At 45.3% G+C, this 18961-nt stretch overlaps 1 protein-coding gene across 3 annotated transcripts in view; it reads right to left on the bottom strand.

The window, feature by feature from the left end:
• Positions 1-18961, bottom strand: part of GRAMD1B (GRAM domain containing 1B) — a gene marked incomplete at its 5' end in the record, with an annotated part of 441171 nt that overhangs the window by 253216 nt on the left and 168994 nt on the right. The window contains one exon of one of the 3 annotated variants that reach the window (XM_082273755.1): positions 3070-3197. The exons of the other annotated variants lie outside the window; for them this stretch is intronic. Coding sequence (XP_082129881.1) covers positions 3070-3092 — 23 coding nt within the window. Of the gene's footprint in view, positions 1-3069; positions 3198-18961 lie in introns of those variants that run through there. 3 annotated transcript variants of the gene reach the window in all.

Genomic DNA, 18961 nt, shown 5'->3' with positions numbered 1-18961 from the left:
TAATGCTTTAATCTCTAAACTCATTTGCTGGAGCAAGTTACTGGGTTAAGCCAAGTGCTATCCTGAATGGACATTCCATTTGCATAAGGCGATCGAGGACTGAACTGTCTATATGGACACCTTTAACCCTGACCGGTAATAAAGACCTGGGTTATATTGCAGTGGAGTGGTGTATTATAGGTAATGCAGGGCAGAGTTAACCTGTAAGTTCCAGAAAAGTAAGTGGAGGAGGGGTAGGGTGAGTGACTATATTAATCCTGGAGGTCTGAGGGAGGGTGAAAAGGAAGCAGGATAAATGATAAGAGGATTACAGGCTCTGACTACAGATGGCATCCTACAGCCTCCATGCTCTCTCATTTCTTGCCACACGGGTAGAACAGGGCACACGGCATGGCTGATGATCCCCCAATACCTAATAAATACACTTCTAAGATCAGCCCAACTAGAACAAGGTGGCATGCTCTGTAGGAGAACCCCAAGAACTCAATATAGTCTTCTTCTATAAAAGATCACCCCTGAAAAGGAGAACCGGTCTTCTGTACACATTGCTGGTCCAGCATGAAAGATGATAGAGTTTTCTGCCACTGGTATAGTACTAGTAAGCTGAATTGTCATCCAGTCCTCTGATCAGAAGTAGCAGGTCACTTCAAGCCATGAATGTCACTAAATAAAGAAGCAATAAAACGGTGAACCTACCTGCATCCAGAAGATCTAAAACTACACATTACCAGCATTATAAAAAAAATAAATCAGCCTGCGTATACAAATAATCACCTAACAATAATTTGTTGGTGTCCTAATACATGACTTGGTAATACTTCTTATAGCTATAGACAGATCACCGACATTTTACATGAGAAACAACGCACAGCAATATACCCGTACAGCCTAATTCTACAAGCAGGTAAACATCACATGGCAATCTAACCAACACAAAAACATGGAATTTACTAAACGGTCATCCTATAGGAAAGCAGCAATGGGGCCAATTCCTCCATCATGCAGAATGTGCTTTATTTTTACCAATTCTTCTCATTCCAGGCAGGAGAATGCTTTTGTTGTTCAGGTATGGGCATTCCTGCAATCTGGGGCAATTCAATATCACACAGCCCACAGCATTTCTGTGCTCATTAATTGTTGCAGTGCTCCTCGCAGTGACTGCAGGGAGGGGGGGGGGGGGGTAAAGGCTCTGTAATCATGCCTGTATGGAGGCAATACTACTAATCTACAGTGCTGGGACAAGGTCATCCAGCGCCCAGGGCAAAGAAGCCAAACTGCCCCCCTCCCGACTTCATTATGTGTGAACATAGGGGATGTTACCCCCGCAGTGATCTGCTTGTCAAAGTGCCTTGTATCAGAATGAGTTCACTGGTGCCCCTATCCATATAGTAAACTGCTGTGCCCAGGGCAGCCTCCCCTCCTGCCCACTTCTTGTCCCAGCTCCTGCAGTGCCCAGGGCAGCCTCCCCTCCTGCCCACTTCTTGCCCCAGCTCCTGCTGTGCCCAGGGCAGCCTCCCCTCCTGCCCACTTCTTGTTCTAGCTCCTGCTGTGCCCAGGGCAGCCTCCCCTTCTGCCCACTTCTTGTCCCAGCTCCTGCTGTGCCCAGGGCAGCCCTCCCCTCCTGCCCACTTCTTGTCCCAGCTCCTGCTGTGCCCAGGGCAGCCTCCCCTCCTGCTTACTTCTTGCCCCAGCTCCTGCTGTGCTCAGGGCAGCCTCCCTTCCTGCCCACTTTTTTCCCAGCTCCTGCTGTGCCCAGGGTAGCCTCCCCTCCTGCCCACTTCTTGTCCCAGCTCCTGCTGTGCCCAGGGCAGCCTCCCGTCGTGCCCACTTCTTGTCCCAGATCCTGCAGTGCCCAGGGCAGCCTACCCTCCTGCCCACTTCTTGCCCCAGCTCCTGCTGTGCCCAGGGCAGCCTCCCCTTCTGTCCACTTCTTGTCCCAGCTCCTGCTGTGCCCAGGGCAGCCTCCCGTCGTGCCCACTTCTTGTCCCAGATCCTGCTGTGCCCAGGGCAGCCTCCCCTCCTGCCCACTTCTTGCCCCAGCTCCTGCTGTGCCCAGGGCAGCCTCCCCTTCTGTCCACTTCTTGTCCCAGCTCCTGCTGTGCCCAGGGCAGCCTCCCGTCATGCCCATTTCTTGTCCCAGATCCTGCTGTGCCCAGGGCAGCCTCCCGTCGTGCCCACTTCTTGCCCCAGCTCCTGCTGTGCCCAGGGCAGTCTCCCCTCCTGCCCACTTCTTGTCCCAGATCCTGCTGTGCCCAGGGCAGCCTCCCCTCCTGCCCACTTCTTGCCCCAGCTCCTGCTTATCTATTTTGGTTTTAGAAACTTTATTATTTTTTGCAGTATATTCTATATTTTGAATCTTTCATGCTTTAAAAAAAAAAAAAAAAAAAACACAACAGTCTCCCTGAAGAGAACCCCCAAATTTGTATCAGCTGCTCCAATGAATGTGATGGGCTGGCAGGTGAAGTTGCAGCAATAGAGGAAATAATACTGCATACAACATTGAACATAAACGTCGCACCAGACTACTAAACAAGGTTTACACGCCTTGCAAGACACTGCAGTTTCAAATTAGCACTAGTGTGACTAACGAGGAAGGCAAACATTTCTACTCAGCAACTTGGAACTCTTCAGCTGTTGTGGAACTACAGGTCCAAGCATACCTTGTAGTTTGACAACAGCAGAAGAGATGAGTTGCCTACGCCTGCTAAAGGCTACCAACAAGGAAAGACTACGATTAAGGTAGTGATGAGAACCTGGCAGGACAGCCTGGGACTCATCAGCAAGTACTTGGGGGTGCTACGCTAAGAGGGGATGGAGGCAGACAGAGGATGAGAAACCTGAAAGCCATCCTGCGTTCATCCCAGGAGCTGCCCATAGTGCGTCTCTTCAGTCCATGAATGAGCTCTTGACAGCTGCAGTCTGGCAACCGACTCACAGTAAGTGCTGCAGAAAACGAATAACCAGAAGCCAACTTCCAAATCAGACAGGATCACTACGTCAGGGATGGGGAGGGAGGGGGGGAAATAAGGTGCTAGAAAGGTGTGAAGAATGACTGGCGTCTCTGCTTACCAGACAAGCCTGAACCCTTTCATTAGTGCAGAGATGCTCGGGCAATGAGCACATCGCAGCCTGCCCAGTCCCAGCTGTCTATGTTCCAGGGCATATTGGATAAAAAAAATTAAGGCGACTGTCAGGCCTGCTGGGCAATGTATATGTCCCCTCTTGTCCTCTCACACTCTTCCTCTTCTCTCTCTCTCTCCCCCACCAGATCTGTAGTGCACAGCTCCTCTGCTGACAATGTGAGCTGAGCATGTGCAGAATTGAGAGAGATGTGGGAAGCAAAGCCAGAATTGGCATTCCTACCAGACACTTTGCCTCTGAGTGGGAGGGGGAATCTGCAAAGTATTGGACAAGAATCAGAACTTACAGAGGGACCCTGTAACACCAAAATATTCAGCATACAAGCGCACTGTGCAGCAGCAAGCCCCCCGCCTCCCCTGTGGAACGGGCCCCCCTCTGGACCAGTTGCCTATGCAGTAATTACTAGGATGGAGACACATGTTCAGCTAGTGATCTTAAAAATAACATCCTGCTCCCTGTAGTTAACACTGTTCTATCCTCACGCATTGGATTACACTGCCACGTGAAAAGTAGCCGAGTTTTCTGCCTGCATCTGCAGAGAGACCCACAAATGTGAGAGAAGTACGACTTACCCATCATTGGAACACTTGACTGGAGTGAGTGTCTAACAAGGACTTTCTCAACATTTTCAACACAGAGGAACCCTTCAAATAAGTTTCTGGTCTCAGGGAACCCCTACTAAAAATTAAATCTACAACTCATGACACATTAGTGTGACAGTCAGTGGGAAGAATGCTCCTTACTCTTATCATCATTGGGAAGAATTACCCCCTTACAGATAGCTAAAAGGAACAATGGTGTCATTGGGAACTTATCTGAGAGGCAGAAATTACCCATTGCTCAAGGAACCCCTAACAACCTTAAAGCGGTAGTATCCCACTTTTTTCACTTTTACCTACAGGTAAGCCTATAATAAGGCTTACCTGTAGGTACAAATAATATCTCCTAAACCGGCACGGTTTAGGAGATATTTACAGTGCATGCAGCTGCTCGCGCGAGTGGCACATGCGCTCTGAAGGTCCGGGGGGACCTTCAATTAAGTTGCCGGGAGCTTGCCGGAAAAATCACTCCCGCGCGCATGCGCGGGAGTGAGGTCATCGCGGCTCCGGCCAATCAGCGCGCCGGAGCCGTCTCTTCAGGCCAATCAGCGCGCCGGAGCCGCCAAACCCGGAAGAGACGACGAGGGATCATGGCAGCGCCCGCATCGATGTCCGGGGGTCCGTGTCGGGGCTTCGTTTTAAGGTAAGTTACACATAATGGGCTAGTATGCGATGCATACTAGCTCATTATGCCTTTGTCTTGCAGGTTTTTTTTTTTTTATTTATTTTTTTTATAGGGTTTACAACCGCTTTAAGGAGGAACCCTAGAGTTGCACAGAACCCTGGTCTAACCTTTTCAGAGGTGTGTACAGGGGGTGTGCCTGGGCACACCCTAATTACTCTGTGGGGTGCCGATTCCCTCTAATGCCTGCCCCCCCCCCACCCACCCACTGAAGTGGCTTCTCTCCTTCTGTCTCCTCTACCCCAGGGATGTTTCAGGATGGAGAGCAGGGAAAAGGGCTACTCTATTGCCATTTATCGGCCCCTTCCTTTTCTAAATGAACACACTCGCTATGTTCAGTCACAACTGAAGCATAGTAAGAGGTTTACTATGCTTCAGTTTGTGAATGAACAGGAAGCCGCTCAGCACAGAGCAATTCCCATTCATTCACTCTCCAGTGCAGCTGAGGTTGCAGAGAAAGGCATGTGTGTGTGTCTGAGCTTTGGGGTGCGCACACCCTAAAGCATGGGCTGCGCACTCCCTAAAGCATGGGCTGCGCACACCCTAATCCATGGGCTGCGCACACCCTAATCCATGGGCTGCGCACACCCTAATCCATGGGCTGCACACACCCTAATCCATGGGCTGCACACACCCTAATCCATGGGCTGCACACACCCTAATCCATGGGCTGCGCACACCCTAATCCATGGGCTGCGCACACCCTAATCCATGGGCTGCGCACACCCTAATGCATGGGCTGCACACACCCTAATCCATGGGCTGCACACACCCTAATCCATGGGCTGCGCACACCCTAATCCATGGGCTGCGCACACCCTAATCCATGGGCTGCGCACACCCTAATGCATGGGCTGCGCACTCCCTAATGCATGGGCTGCGCACACCCTAATGCATGGGCTGCGCACACCCTAATGCATGGGCTGCGCACACCCTAATGCATGGGCTGCGCACACCCTAATGCATGGGCTGCGCACACCTATGAACTTAATACTGAATTTTGCCAACATTCTGAGATAGGAAGGACCAGTTTTCAATGCAAATATACTGGAATGTATGAGCAAAGCACATCATTGCGATTATTGATGCCTACACTAACAAATAAATATACTAAACAGAATACAAATACTACTACTATTATTTATATTTCCATTATGCCAGGATCCAAAAACAAGCAGTGCAATCATTAAGGCCCTGTTCACACCTGAGCGTATTTCAGCTCTTAAAATGCTCATCTCTGAATTCTCAAAACGCCCAACAAGCAAAATCCCATTCATTTCAATGGCCTCTGTTAACATCTGAGCATTTTGTCTCCAGAAGAAAAACGCCTGAAGCTCGAAAAAGTACATGAGCTTTTTTTTTTTTTTTTTTTCTGGCAGATTACTAGCATTTTTGTTAGATGTCAATGTTTGCCTCCAAACACCTGTACCTTGAAAATTAGCAACTTTCAAAAAAAAGGTACCTGCACTACTTTGATGCGACTTTGATCTAAAAATTGTAAAGCTGGATCAAAGTCGCACTCTAAATCGCAATAGTGGAAACGTAGACATTTCCACTAGTTTCTATTTCCCATTTCCACTAGTGTGAGTGGTTATGCGACTTTGGACACACAAAGTCACATGACGAGTCACAGCCCATTGATTTCAATGGCACCCACTTCTATCTATGTGACTTTGAAAATCAGCGACCTTCAAAAAAAAAAAAAAAAGGTACCTGTACTACTTTGATGCAACTTTTGATGTGGCTTTGATCCATGGAGTGTAAAGTTGGATCAAACAGAGAGCACCCGTCTGTCCGTCCAAACTCAGAGCACCCGTCTGTCCGTCCAAACTCAGAGCACCCGTCTGTCTGTCCAAACTCAGAGCACCCATCTGTCTGTCCAAACTCAGAGCACCCATCTGTCTGTCCAAACTCAGAGCACCCATCTGTCTGTCCAATGTGAGAGCACCCGTCTGTCTGTCCAATGTGAGAGCACCCGTCTGTCTGTCCAATGTGAGAGCACCCGTCTGTCTGTCCAATGTGAGAGCAGCAGTCCAGCAGACCGGCACACCCTTAAGGCCCGTACACACTCCGATTTTTCTCTCTCATGCTCAGCGGTCATAACCATTTTAGTTGACAGTGCATAAATCTTCACGAAATTTCTCGTCCGATTTTTTTTTTTTGGGACATTTGTTCCCAGACTTCCGGGTTGTCAGCAACTTCAAATCATGCGCGGTCTTTCTTATCCGATTTTTCATGGACGTACTGCATACACATTAAACGAAAATTGGTCATCTGGGGACAGATAAAAATTTTGGCGTTTGTCCCTCTGTTTTGTTTAGTTGAAAATGTCGGCATCGGCTGCTGAAAGTTGCGTACACACTAGCCAAAAATGAAACGATTTTACCTCGGACGGGAATTTTCGGCAGGTTTTTTTCTAGTGTGTACCCCACTTTAACAGTCAACAGCTACTGCACTCTAACCACCAGCGAGCTTAAAGCCTATCTCCAGGAAAACAAGAAGCCCCTCTTTGCTCCCAACCCCTCTAATTGCTGCCATTAAAAAAAAAAAAAATTACTGTTTTCCCTAATTCCTCAGTCTTGAGGCTTTTCTCTTTTTGGCCTCCATCAGGCAGGGTCCTTTTTTGGGTGCCTACATTACTGCTTGTGTGACATGAACAATTCCTAATGGCTGTCCAGCAGAGGGGTCCACCCAGGATCCAGTTCACACGTGATGTCATTGCAAGCGGACTTTCACGGACTGGACAGTGCAGGCACATCCGCAGAACTGAATTAGCGGTCCCTGCATGCAGAAATGGTACTGGTCAGGGAGCTGGACAGCAGCATTAAAGTATGTAACTCAGTAAATTTCTCTTGTTTGCTCTCTCAGTATGTTGAATATACCATTGATTGATTGAGTTTTATTTGATCGGTTTGCTTAAAAAAAAAAAAAAAAAAAAAAGCTGCTTATCCAAGCAGAAATCATGTAAGAAAATACCTTTGCGTCATCTCTGCCTCTGGACTTTATCAGTTAGCATTGTTCCTGGCCATCTCAGGGGACTACAAAACACCTCCCCGTTATGGGGAAGAAAGGGAGGAAGAGTAGTTATGCAGTCCCAAGCCAACTTACAAGAGAAGATGACCGCACTCCAGACGGGTAAAGTCCCAACACACTCCCTTTCCTATAATGACAACACTGTTAAGTACACTTGTTACCCTAACACATGAATGTGTTCATGGCAGGATACAGGTTGAAATAAAGTTAAAAAAATCAAAAAAAAAAAAAAAAAAAAAGTGTGAAAAAAGAAAACAAATGCATCTGCCACATCTAAGGACTGGTATACTGCAATACCAATCATTTTTGTTCTTGGGTTTAGATACACTTTAATTTTGCTTCCTAAGGTCAGAAAACGAAAAACCGTGTGGGAGGGGTTCATGTTTGACTAAAGTTCGGCATTAAAGTAGAACTAAAATCTGGGTACTTACCTTCGCTCCAATGGCCCGACACCCATGAGGTCCCTCGCCTGGCATCTCCACCCCCCCAGCTTCTTCCAGGTGCCAGTTATTGGCCATCTTTATGGGCTGGCAGAGGCCAACATTAGTCCCGTGCATGCAAAGTGTTAGGTCCTCCTGGCACACAGGCACAGTGTGCAGCTCAGTGTACATACTAAGAAAGACTGAGCAGGCAGGTAGGTTTATTTTATTGCAGAAGAGCCTCCTTTTTGTTTTTTTGTTTTTTAAAAAAGACTTTAGTTCTGCTTTTAAAGTGCCACTGATAGATGAACAATGTGACTGCATAGGGGATGTGTCAGACCACTAGACATAGGCTGCTGCATTCACACGGTATGCTGCAATCCTCATATTCAGCAGGCTGCCAGGGGGGGGGGGGGGGGGGGGGGGGGGGTTGGGATGCACAGGGGTAAAAAGTAACTCCCCTTTTGTTGAGGAAGCAATATTCCCCTCTGGGTGATCTCTGTACATTTCAATGATTTTAACAAACTTTGTTGCAGATTCCTACCTTTTGTTATTCTGATGAAAAATGAAAACAGGTATTTTGGAGGCATCTTATGGACTTCATGGTACCATACACAAACTTAACAAAATCTTTCAATAAAATTCAGTTTTATTCAAAAACACATTAAAACAAACATATTTACTTAACCACTTAAGCCCCGGAGGATTTGGCTGCTCAAAGACCAGGCCCTATTTTGCGATTCGGCACTGCGTGACTTTAACGGACAATTGCGCAGTCGTGCGACGCTGTACCCAAATTAAATTTACGTCTTTTTTTTCCCACAAACAGAGCTTTCTTTTGGTGGTATTTGATCACCTGTGTGATTTTTATTTTTTGCGCTATAAACAAAAAAAAGAGCGACAATTTTGAAAAAAATAACAATATTTTTCAAAATTTTTTATAGGAAAGTCTCAAAAAAAAAAAATGTAAAAATCAAAATTTTTTAACATTTTAGGCTAATTAGGCTGGACATCGGAGCCGCCGGTCACAAGCGCGGGGATCACTGTGAACAAGCGGGAGCGCGCCGGCGGCGCGTGCTTGCCCCCTACAGGCTCCTGGGTGAGCGATGTAGCCCTACGTCGTTTTGCCCAGGAGCGACTGACCGCTTGCTGACCGCCGCAGTAAATAGTCGTGCGGCGGTCAGCAAGTGGTTAAAAAACACGGACACAGAAAACTTTGTCTTCCACATTATGCTCTAATGTAACCACTATCGGTGATAGCAGGTACCATCTGTATATTGGACGCTCAACATGTTTTGTGCAACAGCCACAGCTTCTTCAGGAGCGCACAGCGAAATTACAGAGCAGTATTTACATATAATGCCAGAATGAGACCACATGAAGGAGGCCCAGAAAAAAAAACGTCTAACCCCGCAAATGTGGGAATCCCACCCGACACACAAGAGGGACAAGGAGTATAGCGAGGCCCCTTACCGTAATGACAGTTGCTGAAGTAATGGGTCAGGTCCTTCCAATGCAGGGAACTTAAATGGTAGCTCCACTTTGGTGGGGGAAAGAAAATTGCAAATAAAGAAAAAACAATATAGCGTATACAATTGCGACACAATATTGTAATTAAATGTTATTAAAAAAAAAAAAAAAATCACCTTTCCTTTTCAATCTGCAGCTGTTGTAATTTTCTGAAAATGCAATGTGGCCGCCTGGAGGTGCTCTGTACACAGAATGTATACTGACCACACCCCCAGAAACACAATTTCCTGCTTGTGTGATTGGCTCACCAATTTTCCCAGAAGTCTGCACTAAGATACAAGTCAGATTTCTGGAATCCCCTGCAACAAAAATGTCATTTTTGGTGAGATACTCCCACTAGGAACACGTCTAAAGGGATGCAGGCCCAGCAGCTTTCCTCATTAGTGCCCTGCAGCTGCCACAGCTGACAGATAATTATGAAACCACTCCCATTAGACCCACTCAGCACAGAGGAACAAACAATGATTTCTTCAGAACAACAAAAGTTAGGAATCTGCAACAAAGTTTGTTAATATCCCTGCAATGTACAGAGATCACCCAGAGGGGAATGTTTTTTTTTTTTTTCTCTCAACTAAAGCAGAGTTATGCTTTAATAATTCCACAATATGACTCCACTACAAAAGTAGTAAGCTTAAAAACATCTTTACAGGCATAAAAAAGAAAACTCCCCAAATGAGGAAGTCAATATGGAGTAAATATATGTAGTTCCAAGACACCCTCCCAGCATTGGAGTTTGTGTATGGTAGCATGAAAGTCCCTAAGATGCCTCCACAATACCGTTTTCATATTTTGATAGAACGTAGGTACCTATTTTATATATGATCTACACCAGCACCTTTTTTGTTCCAATATTCTGGAGAAATAGCTGTTTGGTCTGTGTCCATGTGCACAGGGACTATGGGAGAGGTTTTATAATTATCAATCAGCTGCTGCACCTGCAGGGCTGTTATGAGGAAACTGGCAGTGTTTGTATCCCTTTAGATGTGATTTCCTTTGGGAGTATCTGACCAAAAATGGCGTTTGTGTTGCAGGGGATGCTCAAAACTGAATTTGCATCTTAGTGCAGACTTCAGGGAAAATGAGTAAGCTAATCACACAAGCGGGAAATGACATTTCTGGGGGTGTTCTGTATACCATCTGTGTACAGAACACCTCCAAGTTGCCATATTGCATTTTACAGAAAATTACAGAGCGGCAGATATAAAAAGGAAAAGTAATTTTTAAAAGCATTTGTACAGGCTATATTATTTTTTCTATCTTTTTTTTGCCAATCTTTTTCTCCACGAAAGTGGAATTAGGCCTCTTGCACAGGGTACATACAGTGGGTACGGAAAGTATTCAGACCCCCTTAAATTTTTCACTCTTTGTTATATTGCAGCCATTTGCTAAAATCATTTAAGTTCATTCTTCTTCCTCATGAATGTACACATAGCACCCCATACTGACAGAAAAACACAGAATTGTTGACATTGTTGCAGATTTATTAAAAAACAAAAACTGAAATATCACATGGTCCTAAGTATTCAGACCCTTTGCTGTGACACTCATATATTTAACTCAGGTGCTTTCCATTTCTTCTGATCATCCTTGAGATGGTTCTACACCTTCATTTGAGTCCAGCTGTGTTTGATTATACTGATTGGACTTGATTAGGAAAGCCACACACCTGTCTATATAAGACCTTCCAGATCACAATGCATGTCAGAGCAAATGAGAATCATGAGGTCAAAGGAACTGCCTGAAGAGCTCAGAGACAGAATTGTGGCAAGGCACAGATCTGGCCAAGGTTACAAAAAGATTTCTGCTGCACTTAAGGTTCCTAAGAGCACAGTGGCCTCCATAATCCTCAAATGGAAGACGTTTGGGACGACCAGAACCCTTCCTAGAGCTGGCCGTCCGGCCAAACTGAGCTATCGGGGGAGAAGAGCCTTGGTGAGAGAGGTAAAGAAGAACCCAAAGATCACTGTGGCTGAGCTCCAGAGATGCAGTCAGGAGATGGGAGAAAGTTGTAGAAAGTCAACCATCACTGCAGCCCTCCACCAGTCGGGGCTTTATGGCAGAGTGGCCCGACGGAAGCCTCTCCTCAGTGTAAGACACATGAAAGCCCGCATGGAGTTTGCTAAAAAACACCTGAAGGACTCCAAGATGGTGAGAAATAAGATTCTCTGGTCTGATGAGACCAAAATAGAACTTTTTGGCCTTAATTCTAAACGGTATGTGTGGAGAAAACCAGGCACTGCTCATCACCTGTCCAATACAGTCCCAACAGTGAAGCATGGTGGTGGCAGCATCATGCTGTGGGGGTGTTTTTCAGCTGCAGGGACAGGACGACTGGTTGCAATCGAGGGAAAGATGAATGCGGCCAAGTACAGGGATATACTGGACAAAAACCTTCTCCAGAGTGCTCTGGACCTCAGACTGGGCCGAAGGTTTACCTTCCAACAAGACAATGACCCTAAGCACACAGCTAAAATAACGAAGGAGTGACTTCACAACAACTCCGTGACTGTTCTTGAATGGCCCAGCCAGAGCCCTGACTTAAACCCAATTGAGCATCTCTGGAGAGACCTAAAAATGGCTGTCCACCAACGTTTACCATCCAACCTGACAGAACTGGAGAGGATCTGCAAGGAGGAATGGCAGAGGATCCCCAAATCCAGGTGTGAAAGACTTGTTGCATCTTTCCCAAAAAGACTCCTGGCTGTATTAGATCAAAAGGGGGCTTCTACTAAATACTGAGCAAAGGGTCTGAATACTTAGGACCATGTGATATTTCAGTTTTTCTTTTTTAATAAATCTGCAACAATGTCAACAATTCTGTGTTTTTCTGTCAGTATGGGGTGCTATGTGTACATTCATGAGGAAGAAGAATGAACTTAAATGATTTTAGCAAATGGCTGCAATATAACAAAGAGTGAAAAATTTAAGGGGGTCTGAATACTTTCCGTACCCACTGTACATTTGAGCTTCTGCTTTTTTTAATGTAATTTCAGGTGTTTGTTTTGCATGAATTTGCGCCTTTTTATGCACGTATTTGCAGGGGTATACGCATTCTCACACACAAACAATACATTCCTAGGGAAAATTCATTCATATTTATGCTCTAAGGCGTGTATTTGTTTGCACCAGCACAAAATACTTACCAGGAACACAGATTTTTTATTTTTTTTTTTTACTGAGAAATACTGTGTGCTTGTTTGTGCACCCCTGTGCAGAGGCACATTGTAAATAATGGGCTACATTTCAGATTAAAAAAAAAAAAAAAAAAATGCTGTACTGAGCTTTTTCAAGCTGCAGTGTGCAAGAGGCCTCACCCTTCAAATTGGAAATACACTTCACCTGAGCACCACAAACCAAAAACCCTGTTTAATTCATTTTTAATATTCAAAGCAATCTCCCCCATCTATCCATGTCTCCATGCTGAGAAATCACTTTGAGAAACACCCCCCTATTTTTTTTTTTTTCACTGTGGCCATCTTGAGTAAGGGCAGATAATTCATGTAGCATTTACTTCCTGAAATCCATCTGCCCTCGACTCAAAAAAAAAAAAAAAAGCTGAAAACAAGAAAAAATGATATACTTTCCTATCTATTTACTAATGATAGTAGCATAAGAATTAAAACTAGTCAAATAGTCAAAGTCGATTGAGAGAGGGAAGTTCCACTTTAAAGTAAAACTTAAAGCAAGAGTTCATTAGGTATTTGGTTCCAAGTAGAGGCCGTTGGGTCTGGGGCAGCACGGAACAAAGCTTTTGTAACCACTTCACACCCCCCCCCCCCCCCATAGCAGTTTCACTGCTACAGGGCAGCATACACATACAGGGCTTTTCTTCAGTTGGAACTTGCTGGAACTCAGTTCTACCACCTCTGGCTCGGACCCTCTTCTCCCTGCTCACCACTATCACTTGTAAACACAGAAATCTGGCTTCTGTGTTTACAAGTGACAGTTTGTCTCCCAGTGGCTCCCACAGATCTGATCCCCTGAGTGGCTCCCACTGAGTACAGGATGGGGACAAAGGAGATGTCGACACCCCCACTGGATGATTTTCCCACAAGTAAGAGAGCTGGAGCCAACTACAGTGAGCGGGGAGCTATTAGAGTCAGCTAAATGCTTGTGCTTAATACAGCAACAAAAGTAGGACATGTGGAAGATGGTGGAGCTTTTTAAGGCAGTGGGGGTTGCATACAGAGGTCAGAGCTGAAGAGGGGTGAACGTGGGATGTGGATGCAGAGGTAAGCAGCTGTGGAAGAAGGCTAAACTCTGCACTCTGTACCCGGCGCACCCCGAACTCTGCACTATGTACGTAAGGCCGCTCTGAACTCTGCACTCTGTAAACCCCCCCCCCCAAACTCTGCGCTATGTGCATGACGCACCCCTGAACTCTGCTTGTCAACACCCCCCACCCACTCTGCACTATGTACGTAACGTACCCCTGAACTTAACTCTGCACTCTGTAAACACCTCCCCCCTTGAACTCTGCACTCTGTAAACAACCCCTTCCCAAACTCTGCACTCTGTACGTAATGCACTCGTGGTATTTAATGCCTCTTTAAAACCCTCACACTGTTGGTGAAATTTGGCCACGCCCACTATTTGATGCGGTTTGGAGTGTGTGTAAAAGAGGGGGGTTTTCAGGGGGTCGTGGTTGAGTTCCTGTACCTATTTTCTGAGGAAAAAAAAAAGCCCTGCATACACATAATCCTGCACTTCAGGGTAGAGGGAACAAATGCACGCAGCCACCAGCTCGCTCCCGCTGTGATTATGCACAGCTGGAGCCGATCAATGCAGTCTACCTGTAAACAAGGCAGATTGTCATTCTGTGAGTAGGGAAGGCATGGATTCTGTGTTCCTGCAGGGACATGGATCCACGTCTTCCCTTAGTAAAAGCACCTTCAACACAGTGCACAAACACTGGCTAGGCAAACAGTTAACCCTTTGGTCGTCCCTGATGTTAACCCCTTCCCTGCCAGTGTCATTAGTATAGTGACAGTGCATATTTTTAGCACTGATACCTGTATTTGTGTCACTGGTTCCCAAAAGAGTGTCAGTTAGTGTCACCATTGTACGCTGCAATATCGCAGTCCCGCTATAAGTCGTTGATCGCCTCCATTACTAGTAAACAAATAAAATAAATAACAATTCCATAAATATATCCCATAATTATAGACACTATAACTTTTTGTGCAAACCAATCAATATACGCTTATTGGGATTTTTTTTACCATAAATATGTAGCAAAATACATATTGGCCTAACTTGATGAAGAAAGTATAAAAATAGAATTTAAAGGGTAACTCCACTTTCCTTGGGAAAAAAAATAGCAAATAAAAAAAAATATAAAACTGCTCAAAAAAATTAAAAGGAACACTTTGAAAACACATTAGATCTCAATGGGGAAAAATCTCATGCTGGATATCTATTCTGATATGGACTGGTTAATGTGTTAGAAAGGAAAGATGCCACATCATTATCACCCTACAGAGGGCTGAATTTAAAGACACCCAAACATCTGAAAAAGTGAAAAAAAAAAAAAATGATGCAGCAGCAGGCTCGTCAATTTTGCTGAACTTTAATTGCAGCAACTCAAAATGGTACTCAGTAGTTTGTATGGCCCCCACGTACTTGTATGCATGTCTGACAACATCGGGGTATGATCCTAATGAGACAACAGATAGTGTCCTGGGGTATTTCCTCCCAGATCTGGACCAGGGCATCACTGAGCTGCCGAACAGACTGAGGTGCATCCTGGTGGCATTGGATGGACCAAAACAGAATGTCCCAGAGGTGTTCTATTGGATTTAGGTCAGGCGAGCGTGGAGGCCATTCAATGGTATCAATTCCTTCATCCTCCAGGAACTGGGTGCATACTCTCACCACATGAGATTAGGCATTGTTGTGCACCAGGAGGAACCCAGGACCCACTGCACCAGCGTACGGTCTGACAATGGGTCCAAGGATTATATCCAGTACCTAATGGAAGTCAGGGTGCCATTGTCTAGCCTGTAGAGGTTTGTGTGTCCCTCCATGGATATGCCTCCCCAGACCATCACTGACCCACCACCAAACTGGTCATGCTGAACGATGTTCTAGGCAGCATAACATTCTACATGGCTTCTCCAGATCCTTTCACGTCTGTCACATGTGCTCAGGGTGATCCTGCTCTCATCTGTGAAAAGCACAGGGTGCCAGTGGCGGACCTGCCAATTCTGGTGTTCAATGGCAAATGCCAATCAAGCTCCATGGTGCTGGGCAGTGAGCACAGGGCCCACTAGAGGATGTCGGGCCCTCAGGCCACCCTCATGAAGTCTGTTTCTGATTGTTTGGTCAGAGACATTCACACCAGTGGCCTGCTGGAGATCATTTTGTAGGGCTCTGGCAGTGCTCATCCTGTTCCTCCTTGCACAAAGGAGTAGATACCAGTCCTGCCAATGAGTTAAGGACCTTCTTCGGCCCTGTCCAGCTCTCCTAGAGTAACTGCCTGTCTCCTGGAACCTCCTTCATGCTCTTGGGACTGTGCTGGGAGACACAGCAAACCTTCTGGCAATGGCACGTATTGATGTGCCAACCTGGAGGAGTTGGACTGCCTGTGCAACCTCTATAGGGTCCAGATGCAAAACTAGTGAAAAACAGTCAGAAAAGATGAGTAAGGAAAAAAAATGTCAGTTGCCTCCACCTGTAAAACCATTCCTGTTTTGGAGGTCATCGCATTGTTGCCCATCTAGTGCACCATTTAATTTCATTAACATTAAAGAAGCTGAAACTGATTAACAACCCCCCCTGCTACTTAACTGACTAGATCAATATTCCAGGAGTTTAATTGACTTGATGCTATACTCTGAATAAAAAGTGTTCCTTTAAATGTTTTGAGAAGTGTAGTGCACACAATTACGACACAAGTCATTTGTAATTAAATAATATTAAAAATTACCTTTCCTTTTCAATCTGCAGCACTGTCGTTTTATTCAAAATGCAATGTGGCTACCTGGAGGTTTTCTGTACACAGAATGTATGCAGAGCGCCCCCCAGATATGCAATTTCCTGCATGTGTGATTGGCTCACTGATTTTCCCAGAAGTCTGCACTATGATACAAGTCAGATTTCTGGCATCCCCTGCAACAAAAATGTAATTTTTGGTGAGATACTCCCAATAAGAAATCACGCCTAAATGGATGCAGGCCCGGCAATTTTCCTCATTAGAGCTTTGCAGGAGCAGTAGATGGATGATAATCATAAAACCACTCCCATCAGACTCACTATGCACATGGGCACAGAGAAACACACAGGGATTTCTTCAGAACAACAAAAGGTAGGCTTCTGCAAAAACGTTTGTTAAAATCTCTGCAATGTACATCGATCTCCCAGAGGGAAATGTTTTTTTTTTTTTTTCCAACAAATGTGGAGTTACTCTTTAAATTATATATAATAAAAAAAAATAGTTTTTTTGTTTTTCCAAAATTGGTCTTTTTTTTTTTTTTTTAAACACAGAGGTGGTGATCAAATACCAACAAAAGAAAGCTTTATTTATGAAGAAAAAAAGGACAGAATTGTATTTGGGTACAGCTTCGCACAACTGTGCAATTGTCAGTTAACCCCTTCTGGACCTGAAGGATTTGCCCCCTTAATGACCAGGCCATTTTTTGCGATTCGGCACTGCATCACTTTAACTGACAATTGCGCGGCTCGTGCTATGCTGTACCCAAATAAAATTGGCGTCCTTTTTTTCCCCACAAACAGTGCTTTCTTTTGGTGGTATTTGATCACCTCTGTTTTTTTTTGATTATGCGCTATAAACAAAAAAAAGGAGCGACAATTTTGAAAAAAAGCAGTATTTTTCACTTTCTGCTATAGAACATTCCCAGTAAAAAAAAAAAAAAAAAAAAAAAATTAAAAATGAAATGTTTTCATCATTTTTGGCCAATTTGTATTTTGCCACATATTTTTGGTAAAAAAAAATCCCAATAAGTGTATTTTGATTGGTTTTTGCAAAAGTTATCGCGTCTACAAACTAGGGGAAAGATTTATGTCATTTTTATTTATTTTTTACTAGTAATGGCGGCGATCTGTGATTTTTAGCGGGACTGCGACATTGTAGTGGACAGATCGGACCCCTGACATTTTTGACACTTTTGGGGGGACCAGTAACAATACTGCAGTAATCAGTGCTAAAAATATGCACTGTTACTGAAATAATGACACTGGCAGGGAAGGGGTTAACAATAGGGGTGATCAAAGGGTTAAATGTGTCCCTATGGGGTGCTTTCTAACTGTGTGGGGGCCAGACTTTTGTGGATGGAAACAGGGCTCCTGTATTCCGAAATAACAGGAACACAGGAGCCCTGTTTTAATCAGTGACCAATCGGTGACCGCCTTCTGTCAGTCCCTGCAGTGATCGCCGGGTTCCCATCGGCCATCGCGGTGGCTGGACCCATTCCTTAGCTGCATGGCTAGAGAGCAGGTGCGCGCCCGAGAGCCTGCGTACCCATACGTCGGTTTGCGGAGGAGAGCCAGCCTGCCGCAGTACATCTGTGGCGGCTTGTCTATAAGGGCTCTCTCACACGGGCGATCCGATCAGATCCGCCTGTCAGATTTTTAGGCGGATCTGATCGGATCCTCCATGCAGCTCTATGGGGTAGCGGATGTCAGCGGAGACACCTCCGCTGACACCCGCTGTCATCCGCATCCGATCCTGTCCGTGAAATCTGGACGGATGGAAACCCTATTTTTTCCATCCGTTCAGTAATCGGATCGGATCTGATGAGAGCGGACAGGCGGTCCCCCATAGAGGGCAGCAGGGGCTGAGACACCTCCCTCTCCGCTCTGCAAGCAGAGACGGAGCTGTCATCCGCCGGCTCAGCGGGGATCGCGGATCGATCCCCCCTGAGCAACACGGATCCGCCTACGGAGGCGGACCATGTGAAAGAGCCCTAAGTGGTTAAACTACCGCAGTGCCGTATAGCAAAAAATTGCCTGGTCGGGGGTAAATCTTGGTTAAATGGTTAAAAGACATAATTTCATTTTTATTTTATTTTTTTTAAATGCAAAAAAAAAACAAACAAACGGTACACAACAAAACATCACAAGGCATTATAACGAAGACAAAACACCAATCACACACAAAGTTACATTCGTGTATTTTTAGCAGCACGTCTAATGTGGTTTATTAACAGTTAGGATCCATGTTTATGCCTCTGAATGTGTAGTGGTAAAATAATGCAAACATCTGGAAAGTAGACATTTGTACTGGCTTTTCCCTAATCTACATTGGTCTTTATTTCCATATATATAAAAAAAGAAGAGGAAAAAAAAAAAAAATAGGACACGGGAGTTGTGAACGTAGGACATCTGACCATCTGTTCCCAGTGTCAGGTGACTGATCCCAGCCAATGGAGTCTCTGTCAGGTGACAGAGCTCAGCTGTCACTCGGAATGAGCATCACACTCTCAGCATCTCTGATCGGATGGCATCCTGGGACAGCAGTGCCATGGACAGTTACGTGGTCACAGAGTTACATGACAGAGTCATGCTGGGCCTCATGCACAGGGAAATGTAGCTGGCTA

Source organism: Pelophylax lessonae (genome assembly GCF_965119305.1).
Source record: "Pelophylax lessonae genome assembly, chromosome: 12".
Classification (NCBI taxonomy): domain Eukaryota; kingdom Metazoa; phylum Chordata; class Amphibia; order Anura; family Ranidae; genus Pelophylax; species Pelophylax lessonae.
The sequence above is the reverse complement of the archived record's forward strand: the minus strand, read 5'-3'. Positions and strand labels throughout refer to the sequence as shown.